The sequence below is a fragment of the Nestor notabilis genome, unplaced genomic scaffold (assembly GCF_000696875.1).
Source record: "Nestor notabilis isolate BGI_N333 unplaced genomic scaffold, ASM69687v1 scaffold10141, whole genome shotgun sequence".
NCBI classification, from domain to species: Eukaryota; Metazoa; Chordata; class Aves; order Psittaciformes; family Psittacidae; genus Nestor; species Nestor notabilis.
This window is the reverse complement of record NW_009913333.1, coordinates 2051-14893: the sequence shown is the minus strand read 5'-3', so window position 1 is coordinate 14893 and position 12843 is coordinate 2051. Positions and strand designations below refer to the sequence as shown.

The following is a 12843-nucleotide window of genomic DNA, read 5'->3' as shown; positions in this document are numbered from 1 at the left end:
TAGCAGAACAAGCAAATATGTGTAGCACAGGGGCTACACAGCCTCTCTCTCCAGGCCTTTCTTGTTCAAAGGCCTGTCTAGATGTGGTTAAAGCTTAAATGCTGTAAACCGGGTTGGTCACCTGCTGTATATTGTACACAGATCGTAACAGCAGGAAGGTGGCAGACAAGGTTGACTTAGTGGGTATGTGTTTTGAGTTGTGTTTGTTTGTGTACCCTAAAGAAATGTTGAAATTCCTTCCCATTTAATTGCTCTTGTTTGCTGTTTGTATATTGAGGATGTGTGATCCTAAGGTCCTGTAAATCATCTGATGCTGCCTACTGCCTGAAAATGAATTGTAGAGGATATTATAGAGGGCTTTTTGGTGAGCACTTTTTGGGTTTGAATTATTCATCTGAAATCTGGCTAGGGTAAAGACACTTTGTTCTTTGGATGGAAGGATGTGGTTTTTAGGGTTTTTTCTTCTTCTCCCATTATTCCCAGGTGTCAGCTTCAGAGAAAGCCTTGCAGGTGAGGCCTAATTTAAATAAATCTCTTCCATATGCAGCATTATTCTGATTCCAAGAAGCTGAAAACAAGGATCATCTTTTTAGGGATTTTTGAGGGAACTGGAATGTAAATAATTCCAGGTTCCATATTGACTGGGGAAAAAAAAATAGTGCGCCAAGGGTGGGTTTTAAATACTGTTGCTACACTTGGAATGGGGTGCCACTGTTTTCCTCATTTACACCTATTTTCAGTAGCTGTGGTAGCTACTGAATTTGTAGTGGTCTATCACTATATGAGCGGTCAGTAACATTGCAGTGTGAAGTGCAGACCGCTTTATTACATCTCGCTGCCAGTATGTTGATGCCAGAGGCCCTGCTTGTTACGCTTAAGTAAGTGCGTATGACATGAGTGTTATGGCTCACATACTGTCTCTGATCAGGCAGGAAAGCTGACTTCTGCCTCCATGTTTCTCAAGGTTTTCCAATTCCTGGCACCAAAGCTATGTGACCACCTTATCTTTTTTTGAATTATGATTAATCAGTGCAGATAGGAGAGCTCCTACAGAGAATTTTCTTCATGTTTTCAGCATGAATATATGCAATATTTTATTTATGACTTATTTTTGTATGCTGTCACTAAACACACAGTAGAAAGGAGAAAACACTGTTGCCAGGGTGGTCTGTACTCAAGTGTATGGAAGCTGTCTCTAACCAAACACAGATTTACCATACTCCCATCAGACTCCTAGTCCATTATGTGCTATATATTGCCTTCAGTGATGGCCTTATACAGGTGCTTTGGAAAAGAAGAAAAGGTGTTAAAAGGATCTGTTTGGTTTTGAAGTATTGTGAAGGCAGGGGGTTCCTAAAAATGCTTCATTGCAAAATCAGCAGTGTTCATGTACTCAATGGAGTTACAGTCCATAGAAATAGGTACCCTTGCTGTACAGTATAGTCTAAAGACAGCTGTGTCATGGTTTGATACCACAGAGTTCAGCTATCACCCCTAAACAGGGTTGTATATTTGTCATCTAGACTTCTTCCCAACCACACTTTGTAAGCAGTTGGCTACAGCTATGAATGACGACCAAGACTCCACAGAGTGGATCAGTTAAACATTTGTTTTTCAGGTATGTGTGTAGTTCTTTTCGTGTCTTCAATCTTAAACATAGGCTAAAGTGAGGGGTTTAGTGCTTAACTGGGATGGACACTAAAGCACCGCATAGGGAAGGCATTACAGTGCTCTGCATGGGGCCAGAGCTGTGCCAGAAATGGCATGGGAAGACATGGACAGAGAAGACACGCAAAGAGAAAGAAAGAATGGATAAATCCAGGCAACCCAAGCAATGACATTTTGCTGAAATCCAGTGCAGTGTGCGTGTGTTGCAAGCATGATGATACCTAATGTTAGCACTTAGAGAGTTATCGAGCCTGTGCTTCTCAGTAATTGCTGTCCAGAAATTTGATTTGCTAAGGATTGGCTTTAAAAAATGCATTAAAGAAATGCATGTGTGAGATGCATAACATGCATCTCTTTTATGCTAAGACTGCATGGCTTTTAGACTCTACCTTGTGAGAAAGCTTGGAAGTAAATTATAGCTGCCACATTATAAGCTCTGGTGATAGAATTGCTTATAGATTTAGCAACTCGGCTCTCTCTGTGACCAGTGGTGTTAAGTTTTCTTCTAGCTTTTATTGTTTGATTCATTATGTATCTCAGTGCTTTTTCCACTTTCCAGCATGTTTATATAGCCAGGGTTTCAGAATCTCTTCCATGGGAGGACCATAGAAGAGGTTATTTAGGGCTCTGCTGGGAAAAGCATAGGCATCGCTCTCATTTTGTAATTCTAAAGAAAAGGACCAAGATTCAAGCGAACACAAGAGGGACACCATTTTCCTACTGTCAGTCCACAGGAGAGAAAATCTCTTCCTAGTGTCCGTGGGTAGGACATGTTTGGAGTACTTGGTAAATACAGTGCTTCAACCAGTGTGTACCTACCTGGCCAGAGCTGATTTTTGCCATCAATTCATCTGTAACAGAAGACACCCAGTTGCTGCCATTGTTACTCTTTTCTCTGTATTTGTTCTTGTGAAATGGTTTTGACGTGAAGGTGTGGCATGTGTGGCATGTTTGACGCCACCAGTGCTCTGTATAGTAAGACCTTGAGCTTAACTTGAATTTGCTTTCTGCTTTCCCTTGCAGGAGATGTGGATTTTCTTTTCCTTAGCTAGCAACTGATGAGGCAAAAGGAAGGAGAAGGGAGCTTAAGTGGCATGATTTATGCAAGAGATTCTGCCCTTTATTAAGTTATAATAGAAAGTGATTCTAAAAAGTCTCATTTTTCCTCCATCTGCCTCCAGAGTGAAATTGAGGTGGAGAGGAGTCTTGTGGGCAGAAGGAACTCCAGGATTCTGGAGGCAGGTCCACTTGGCCTTTTGCAAGGAACTAGGTTTTTCCGTTATTAAAATGTTGACCTTTTTTACCACAGATCTCTTATTTTCTAGTGGGTTATATTATTTTTTTTGTTACTTTTGTTCTCTGTTTATGCTGCTTCACTGAGTAAAGAAAAGTCATGAGGGGGTAAGGGAGGACAAATGGTGGAACATGTATCCTGACATAGATGTTCCTATATATATGATTAAGAACGGAAATGTGCTCTGCATATATTGCCTTTCATCTCACAATATGATTCGGGAGGTGACTTTTTGTTCCTAGATCACTTAAAAGATCTGTGAGGCAATTTGTAGAGATAAGATTCTGATAGTTTCTTTGTTATTTATGTAGGATTTCTGAATGCTTCCCTTCGTATTAATGACAGCTATTGGTTTTTTTCCTTCCCCCCATAGTTTTCTCAGTGGAGCTTGCTTTCCTCCTGTAAATCAGCACCAGCAAAGGCAGAAATCACTGTTTTCAGAGAATAAGAAGCTTGGCATTTGCATTTTCTTTCATTTTTAATTTCTTTTTTTTTGTTTTAGTTTCTTTTATTATTATCATTATTGGTCTCCTTATTCTCTCTCCTCTTTATTGTTTTTCATTCTTTTTCCTAGTTTTTGTCTTAACTTGTGCGTTCATTCCCCTTTGTGAACAGAAGCAATGTGTTTTCCAGTAGATCAGCTGTGTCTTGAGTGTTTAGAATTCCCACCAATGTGCGATACCTTTTTTTCACACTGGACATGTTCATTTGCAAAATGATCACTTTCCCTTAATGGATTAAGGATAGTAGGTAGCTCTACCCTGCATCTGTACCACAGTCTATGGCAAACTTACCATATGATATATATGCATATAGCTTCAGGACTGTTCCACTGAAGGAACTGCTGCATGAATCTTTGTACGCTCTTTTGCTGTGTTTGTATCTTAACATCAGAAAAACCTCTTCAGTAATGGTAAGCCAGCAGAGAGAGAACTGTACAGAGGAAGTACAAACAGTGCACATCATGTCAGGGGTGCGAACAGGCATGATAGATAACAATAGGTATCATCCCAAGCATGCTCAGAACTGTGTGTGCCAAAGGGCTTCCTTTTCTTGCTGGTCTCTAAACCATTGGCATTGGTACTGCGTACTCTGGACTTCTTTTTATGTCTTTATTTCTTCTTCATCTTGGTTACTGTTTTATCTGTACGCTATCTTACTGAGGATTCACTCTGAGCTATCCATCACTTCATCTAACAAATTTCAAACAAACAATGAAGCTATTTTATCCAGATCTTTTAAGGTATCCTCCCAGCACTGCAGGTGGGGGTAATGCGTGCACGTATATAGATATAAAGTAATTTTGAGACATTAGTTTGTTAACATAAGAAATGTCTTCAGGTTAGAGGAGTATGTTCAGGTTGTTTGGATAATGCCTATGAGTTTTCAGGGTCTGCAAAAGGAAAATGGGTAGATTACTGTTACACAGAGCTGCTTGGAAAGTATCCAGTAAAAACTTGAACCTTTTCCAGGAAAATAGGCTTTGGATGTGCTGACTATAACAAGAGAACATTCGAAGCTAATTTGTTAGTGGGTTTATTATCGCACTTTACTTTAAATTTGATCTCTGAAGATGTGTTGGGAAAAGAATTAAGCTAAGCATCAATATTTGGAATTGCAGTTGTAAAAATTGGTGATACTGAGATACGAAGCTTTCGCAAAGCCTTTTTGCCCATTTGTTTAGACATGTTTTTGGAATTATTTTACTCCTTAATGTAGGCTGCCTAGGAGAATATACAGAAAATTAATAAAACCTAACACATTAATAGCAACCAGCTGTTACCTTTATTTGACATGTGTCAGTATGTCTTGAAAGTTTTACTTCAGTTTTTACTATGAAACTGGTTTAAATAATCATCTTCCTAAACTTGTAACCAAAAAGAATGCAGTCTTCTTGTTTGGCTTCCTTCTGATTGCTGGGTTCACCCTTGCTGTTACATTTTTGTGTGTTGGATGTTTATTAAAAACACTGTAATCTATTTTGCAATTCTGTGGGGCGTATTTCTTGATAGGTAACTGATGCTGGTTTTATTTTTAAATAGTTCTGCAGAATGTACAGCATAATAAAGCCTGCTGCACTGCCTTTCAAGTTTTCACCTATTACGCATTGATGCTGAAAATGTATGCTTGTCTTTATGCATACTGTAGTCAGCTGTGATGGGATTGTCTAAAGTTAACCACATGCTAAGAGTTCATAAATAACATGACTAAGGATAACAAATTAAAGAGGAGATGGAGGAGTGGGAAGTTGAAAGCATTACGGCAACATAAAAAAAAAATTATGTGGTTGTTCAGCTGGCTCTTTTTAAGGCTTTCCTTGCAAGTTTTTAAATTGTGTCAGATTTTATGATCTAAATTCATCGTAGAGGCAGAAACAAATGTAAACTTTCTTCCATAGTAGAATATTTCTGTGTGGAGAATATCTGTCAGTTGTCTTACTCCTCCATATCTTTGGCATTTTGGTGACTAGAGGAGCCCATGTTTTTTTACGACTTTGTAGCGCTAAGCTGATGTTAAGGAATTGCTCATGTTTTTGTAACTTTTGCTGTAACCAAGCACCTGGTGACACCCATGGGCAGTGGAAAAGCAAAAACAAGCTGCAAATGTTGGTGAGCATTCCAATATAGTCATAGATATCAGAGTTCTAGAGATGGCAGTTAGAGATGCTGTATCACTTTGTTTTTACCTTCTTGTGTATGCTTGTTAGCAAATAGTGCTTAATTATGTGACCATGTACTTTTTTTACCTCTTTTTGCTCTATCATATTCTAAGAGTAAAAATCCGCTTGGTATTTCACTTGAGTTCTTGTCATTTCTGTTTTCGGACCAGTGCCTCACTTTTGCCATACGCCATTGTTCATTGTGTTGGAGGAACTCATAGTCCATTCCTGTACCAATTCCACCATCCTCCTGTTGAATTTTCAGTCCCACACCAGTCTAACAACATGCACAACGTTACCCGTGTTGGTGTGTCACAAGCATTCGGGGCTACACTAGAATTTTAAGTGTTAGTATAGATTTGTTTAGCAGTCTGTTTTTCATACTGAAGTGTTTGTGCCATTACAATGTGACCAAATTTCTACTGTATCAGTGAATGAACTTTTTGTGACTGCAGGGGTCATGTTCGATGTTCTTTCCAGATTCCATGTTCCCATCATTTTCCATGAAAGAGCTTGATCTCCTTAGAAAAGCTCTCCATGGCAGGAAGGTTGTGTTGTGTTTTGTTTTGTTTTGGGTTTGTTTGGGTGTTTTCCTTCTACTCTGTCCAGTTATTTTCAGAGCTCTCTACAATTCAGCTTGCAGTGAAAACACATGGGTTCATGGCCAGGAGGGACTAGGCCACCCATGCTGTTCCGAGTGTTCTCAAGCCGCTATGCACTGAGGATTCATTACCCATACTACTCTTAATGCTGGGATTATGCCTGGAAGGCATTAATGGTGTTGAATACACCCAAAATGCTCTCTGAGCTATGTAGAAATGTTCCTGACAAACACCAGTAAATCCAAGTATTACGTATGTAGTGCAGTTCTCTTCGAGCTCTTTGGAAACCATCCTGCATCGATAGAGGTCATATAATGCAAATTGAGGAGGTCAGTAGGCAGATATATGTGAATTGCGCAATACTGTCAGTGAGTGTACCTGGTGTGCTCTGGTCAACAGTGTAATTAATTAACAAGGGGAAAGCTCTGTCACTGTTGATATGCTTGGGCTCTTCTCAAAGCCTTTGCTTTCACTAGCAGATTCAGGCAGACATCTTCTTGCAGTGGTTGACAGCACATTCTCTAACAGAAATGGGAAATTCCTTGTTTAAAATGAGACTCTAGAACACAGATTATTTTGTCCACCCCTTTCTTTATCTTGCTCTCCTCCTCCTTCCCCAGATCAGGCATGCCAGATTGTTCCCTTGCTGCAAGGCAGCCTTGTTCCAACCCTGAAACTAAACAATACACTGTTGGCTCTTGCTTCATTTTGTTGTAGTTAATTAAAAATTATGAGAAATGAAGCATCTTCCATAAAAGCATCAGGCAAGCAAAATGTGTTTGATACTTTGTACAAGAACTAGCACCTGCTGGAATGACATGGGATCACAAACAGGAAAGGATTGAGGTGGAAAGGATTCCACCTGGACAAATATTCCTTTTTTCTTCTTTTTTTTGTTGTCTGTTTCCCGTTTGCCTCTCCTCCCCGCCTTTCTTTTTGTTTTTTTTTCCCCCTTCACCTCCCTTTTGGATCATTCCCCTCCTTTACGTGGTACTGGTCTGAGTCAGATGACTCATTCATGCCACCACCGACCGGTCTGATTCCACCACCTGGATTGTATTTCCAAGAATAAGAGAATGATCTGCATTTTCACAGGGGGCTATTGAGGGAGGAGGGTGTACAGTGTTCCATATGAATTACCTAGCTTGCTCTGTGTGTCTCTCAGTCTTACTTTCAGCTCACCCTTACGTAAAGGTTCATGCTAGGAAGGGGAAGGGAAAAGCAAGTGAACAACGTGTTGTCTCTTGATTGATTAAAGAGGTGGGTTGCAAGGCGGAAAGTGAATTTAGGTTCAAATGAAAACCAAACAAAAGTAGGACCTGAATCTTGGCAATTAGGATTCTAAAATGGAATTTTTTGTGCAAATCAAGTTTAAGTTTTTATTTCTTCTTCTTCCAAAGTCCTGTGTGCAGACGTGCAGGGAAGAGAGAACAATTCTAAAGGACTTCTGATTCAATTTACCCTGAGTCCTGAGCAGTGACTGCTTGAAAACAAAAAGGAAATTTCAGAGCTAATCTAGTTTCTGTATGAACACAAAATTAGTTGAAGAGTTAGTGAGCCAGCCTTGGACCTGAACAGATCACTCCTGGGATATATTTAACATAACTTCTTTCACCTGTTTGTTTGTTTTTGTTTCCCCCTGCCTTCCCAATGAGTAGCAACAATCTATCTTCCCCACAATGGTTAGTATAGTACAGAGCTTGATGCAGCCCTGGTTGAGGTTAAGCACTCCAATTCGAACCTCTCAAGGGCTTTCTCTGTGTGTTGCCAGTGTACTGGTAAAAATGACTTTAAACTCTTGTCAGCGCAGTTACTGGTGCATGCATCACAGTCCCACTCAAATAAACCTGTCACAACACAGAATCAGCAGCTAGAGAAGAGTACGAGGGCAGGCCTCTAGCTTTTCATTCGAGCATCACTAAACGTGCACAGAGTGCCCAATTATTTCAGCATTATTGAGCAAGCCTACAGGAAGACCCAAGCCTTGCTACATTAGATTTTCTTTAGTAATTTGCTCAAGTACCGCTGAGGACACTTAAAGGGCTTAAAACGGTGGCTGCAACCAGTTTCCTTTTCTGGATTGTTAATTCAGGTTTTCTCTTTCAAATTAACTCTCACTGCATGCTGTGCAGTAGCGCTGGGAGAACTCTTTAACACTAATTTTCTCAATTTTCAGCTTTTTTTTTTTCATTATATAACTGCTTTTATATAGTTACATATGTTTTGATTAGATGTGTACATGGTGTGCTTCTCGTAGGAAGAGTAAAATGTAATACCTCTGTCAGAGAAATAAAAATTTCACAGAAACTGCAAGATGCCTTTCCTTTATAACTTTTTTTTTTTTTTTTTTTTGGTTGTTGTTGTTGTTCTTTAAATTCAGCCTGAAGTTTACGGGTTGTGTTGTGTCCAAGCATATAGACATTTTTAAAATGCCAGGATGTTGGTGGGAGTTGATAACCTGGATCAGTCTGCTGCATCGGTTGATCTGATTAATCATGCTTGATGTACTCCTGTATAATTGGACAGCCCCCAGGTCTCCAAACAAATTCAATATCTGTGTTTCGTTTTTCACAGCAGCAGCAACTCCAGGCCCAGCATTTGTCACACGGACATGGTCTTCCTGTGCCACTCACTCCGCACCCCTCGGGCTTGCAGCCTCCAGCCATCCCACCCATTGGCAGCAGTGCTGGTCTCCTGGCACTGTCCAGTGCACTGGGGGGGCAATCCCACCTCCCAATTAAAGACGAGAAGAAGCACCATGATAACGATCACCAAAGAGGTAGGCATTGCTGCTTGAGTGCGTGCTTTCATTCATTTCTCTTTTCTTCAAAAAACGGGGGTTGGGGGCAAAAGAAAAAAGGCATTTTTCACAAGACTTCACAAGCTGATTGCTACAGTATTTATTACCTAGTAGTCGCCAAAAATTGTGTTCAAATGCTAGACATCCAGCATTGTAGGATGTGGATGTACAGTATTAATAATTAACTGTACAGAAAAGTTAACATCTGTGCGATTTATTATTTAAGAGACATCAGGATTCTTCCCACCAAGTATGATAAATGTATAATTTTATGTAAACTAACTAGTACTTTTCTCTTTCTCTCTGCCACCGCCTCCTCCCCTCTTTGTGCACGGGGGCTGCTCTGCATGCAGACAGAGACTCCATCAAGGTAGGACTCCATTTCATAGGTGTAAGGAGTGTCTCAGAAGAGCTGCACACTGCGGTTTTCTGAAGCATGGCCCAGGGTGGTGGAAAAAGTCACAAAGTGAAACCGGGTTGTGATGCTCGTGTTGATAAGCAAAGCCCTGCATAGACTGTCACACTTAGCAAGTGGCAGGTAATGGGGCAGCTAGGGTTCCAGGCGATGTGCTGTCCGATGGGTTAGCTAGAACAGCACTCAGGCTGTTCCTGGATATAAGGAAAGGGCTTCCTGGGGTCTCTGCCAAAGCTTCTGAGATACAAAGAATTAGCCAGTAGTTTTAAGTCATTTGGAGGCTGTAAACTGTAAATCTGATACATCCTCATAACGCAGTTGTGGAAGGAGAGGTCTTTTGCTCACAGGGGAGAGGTGGAATGCTGCCTGCTGTCCTTGCCAAAGCAGTTGAGAGGAGAGAGCTGCCGTTCCATAGCCCAGCAAAGGTGGTACTTGCACTCAGAATTCTGCCTTCCTTTTCCAGGAATTAATTTTCAGGCTCTGAATGGCTCTGCAACGTATGTGTGTGCACCATCCTGTGCATGGTAGTATTATAAGTAGCTTTAATACACACCTTGCTGCTCATGTAATTTTGAGCATTCAATGGTGCATGTGACTACAATTCAGCATGTGTGCCTGAATGCTTGTATATACTGGATAGCCACCAGAGCCTCTCAGAGGATCCTGCGGTATTAATGCTGCAGGTGGGGAGGTGCATGTTGGTCCTGCCCTCTCCTGGATCAGTCTGCCCTCATCACTGCTGCTGGCAGTTTACCAACTCACAGAAGACCCAGTTGTTGCCAGCTACACAGTTACCTGCCCAGCTCGCGTAGCTGGATGTAGTTAGAGAGTAGAGCATGAGTGGCTTGCAGAATTTTCAGGACCCTTTTTAGGTGATGGTCAATGATCAAAAGATAGGCTTCTCTTACAAAGGGCAAGACCAGTGCCCACCTTACTGAGCACTTGCAACAAATTTGTCAAGTTTTTTGTGGTGCTTTTTTCATGAAGATGTAGAAGAAGTGTTCACAGCAGGAGTCTTGGGTGCGTTTGACAAGATTACCCGCAGCTTGCCAGTCAGATGTTACCTGGTGTGCCCTCGAAAGTAGTGGGAGGAGCATGGTGCCAGACACCATGCTTTGCCCCCACCAGAGACCTGCCTGGCCAGCACTGCCACACAAGGGGCTATGCTTTTGCTTCTCTGTCAGCTCCAGGTGGGAATGTGTCCCGCAGCCTTCCCCAGCATGCCCATTCCGCCACTGGCAACTCTGCCACGTCCCAGCCGAGTGCAACTGAGACAATGGTTGTCAGTTTTGCTGTTACCCACAGGGCTCTGCATAACAACCAGGAGCTGACAGGAACTGTCAGTTTTTACTGTGAGCAGCAGAGGCACTGAAGCTGTCTATCTGCCGACATAAGACAACAGCACATCAGATTTCACTTCAGCTTCCTTGTCATGAGGGCTAGAAACTGGGATTATTGCTTTATGCGGCAAGACTGGGTGCAGATCAATGATGATTTCCCTAGAACACTCCTTGTTCACTGTGAATAGATAGGTTTAGTCCATTCTTTTTTTTCCTACACTCAAACATACAACTACAAGCGAAGCAGATACCTCAATGTGGGAATACAAACACACCTGGTTTCTTTAGCACATTTGCATACCTGTGCAGTTGGAACCACGAGCATTTCACTCAAGAAAGTATATGAGGAGAACTGCAAGTATATGCCGATTGAATTTGCTAATCAAAATATGCTAGTCATGTTTCTGTAACGCCTTTGGGATGTTGGGGTGTTTATGCTGGCATTGGTGTTACAAACAGTGTTTATACCAAAAAGGCTGATTTTGTCTGGGAATGATTAAAAGGCACTGTTATTCATACGGCTTACAGAGGGAGAGGAGGGCGTCACTACTTTGTGCCAATTTACTTCAAAATGATAAGTAGATACTTGTCTTGCACAGTGTTCAGAATGTGAGTTGGCTTGTATGTCAGCATTATGGGGCTTGCTGCCAGCTTTGCAAGGTGAAATAGTTTGCTAATTTCCTTAAATGTTTTCAGTGATGCCCAGAGTAGCAGTTAGTCGCTTGTTCGATCGATCTGTCCTCCCTTAAGTGGTTCCTGGTTAAGAGAAGCTTTTTATGATTGTCTGCTGTGTGACTTGAGATGTTTTTTGTCAGCCAGAACTTGCCAGTTTCCAGCAGCTGCAGTCTATGTGCTTGTATGAAATAATTTATTCATGCAGGATAATGCTCCTTAACATTTACCAGGTAATGAATGTGACATAAATTTTCTTCTTGCCTTTAATTTTTCCCTTTCCTCTTCCAATGTGCAAACAGGCAGCTTTGGTACTCTAAATAGTAAGTAATTTTTGGCCATCTGTCAAAAGGAAATTTCAATACAAATTTAAATTAATGGTGCCTGAAATTTTTTATAGCTCCTCTAAAAGCCTCTAATGTGCAGAAAATTCTGAGTCTGCTGGTAGTAATTAGTGTAGCATGTAATGAGGATATGGGCAGTGTTATACAGCCCCAGTGTAACGTTTTGATATGGTAGCAAAATTTTGATTTATACAAGGTTGTGCCTGAGCTTAATTGTGAGAGACACTTTAAAGTGTTTTCTTGCTGATACAGATTATTAAGCAGGGCGGATTTTAGAATAGCTCATAAAGTGTAAATTTATGCTTTAGTGTACTATTCAGATAACGAAGATACCCTACCCATTTCTATAAAGAAAGTTTAGCTGAAGCGTCCCACTTCTTTCCACTGCTTCCAGTGCTTTGGATGTGCTGGGCAGTTGTCTTTGTGAAACTTGCTGTCTTTTGCTGTGCTGGTCCTGATCCTCCTCCTGGTTCCTGCCAGGGAAAAGGACAATTTGCATCACCCTTCTAAATGTGTCGTTTTCTGCCTGGTAAGCCAGACTGGGCTTGCATCCTTCCCGACACCTCCCTGGATTAGTGAGTACTTCACTGCTGAAGCCGAGTAGTCACCTTACAGATAATTCAAGTTTGTCCAGGAGCTATTCCTAAATAATAGATCAGCATCAGCACAGCAAGCTCCATGAAGAGAGGCTTTGGGAACTCTTTGATTTCGTCTTGGATTCAATCCTCCAAATCCTTTGCAAAGTTCGAAGTGTGGGAAAACTCTAGACGTGGTAAACTGGGTCATGGGAGCACTCTTTGTGCAGCGGCAAGGCTGCGGAGCGGACAAAGGGAAAGGATGGCAAGCACAGGGCTGTGCTCACAGTGCAGCCCTGGCTTAAGGGCTGTGAGGGAGTGTAATGTGTTTAGACAGAGAGACAAACAGCTCTGCAGTTAACCGAGCAGCTTTTCACCAGGGACTTGGGGTGTCCCCTTTTCAAAGCGGTAAAACTTCTCTTTCTAGAACAGAAAAAAAGGTATTATTCAGTAGTGGATTCTTGCTCACTAATT

The 12843-nt window shown here is 41.4% G+C and overlaps 1 protein-coding gene across 1 annotated transcript in view; it reads left to right on the top strand.

The window, feature by feature from the left end:
* LOC104412434 (transducin-like enhancer protein 4) overlaps positions 1-9002 on the top strand; it is a gene marked incomplete at its 3' end in the record, with an annotated part of 52954 nt that extends 43952 nt beyond the window's left edge. Inside the window, exons 6-7 of the mRNA XM_010023158.1 lie at positions 1347-1361; positions 8798-9002. Coding sequence (XP_010021460.1) covers positions 1347-1361; positions 8798-9002 — 220 coding nt within the window. The remainder of the gene's footprint in view (positions 1-1346; positions 1362-8797) is intronic.
* Between the last annotated feature and the right edge of the window lie 3841 nt (positions 9003-12843).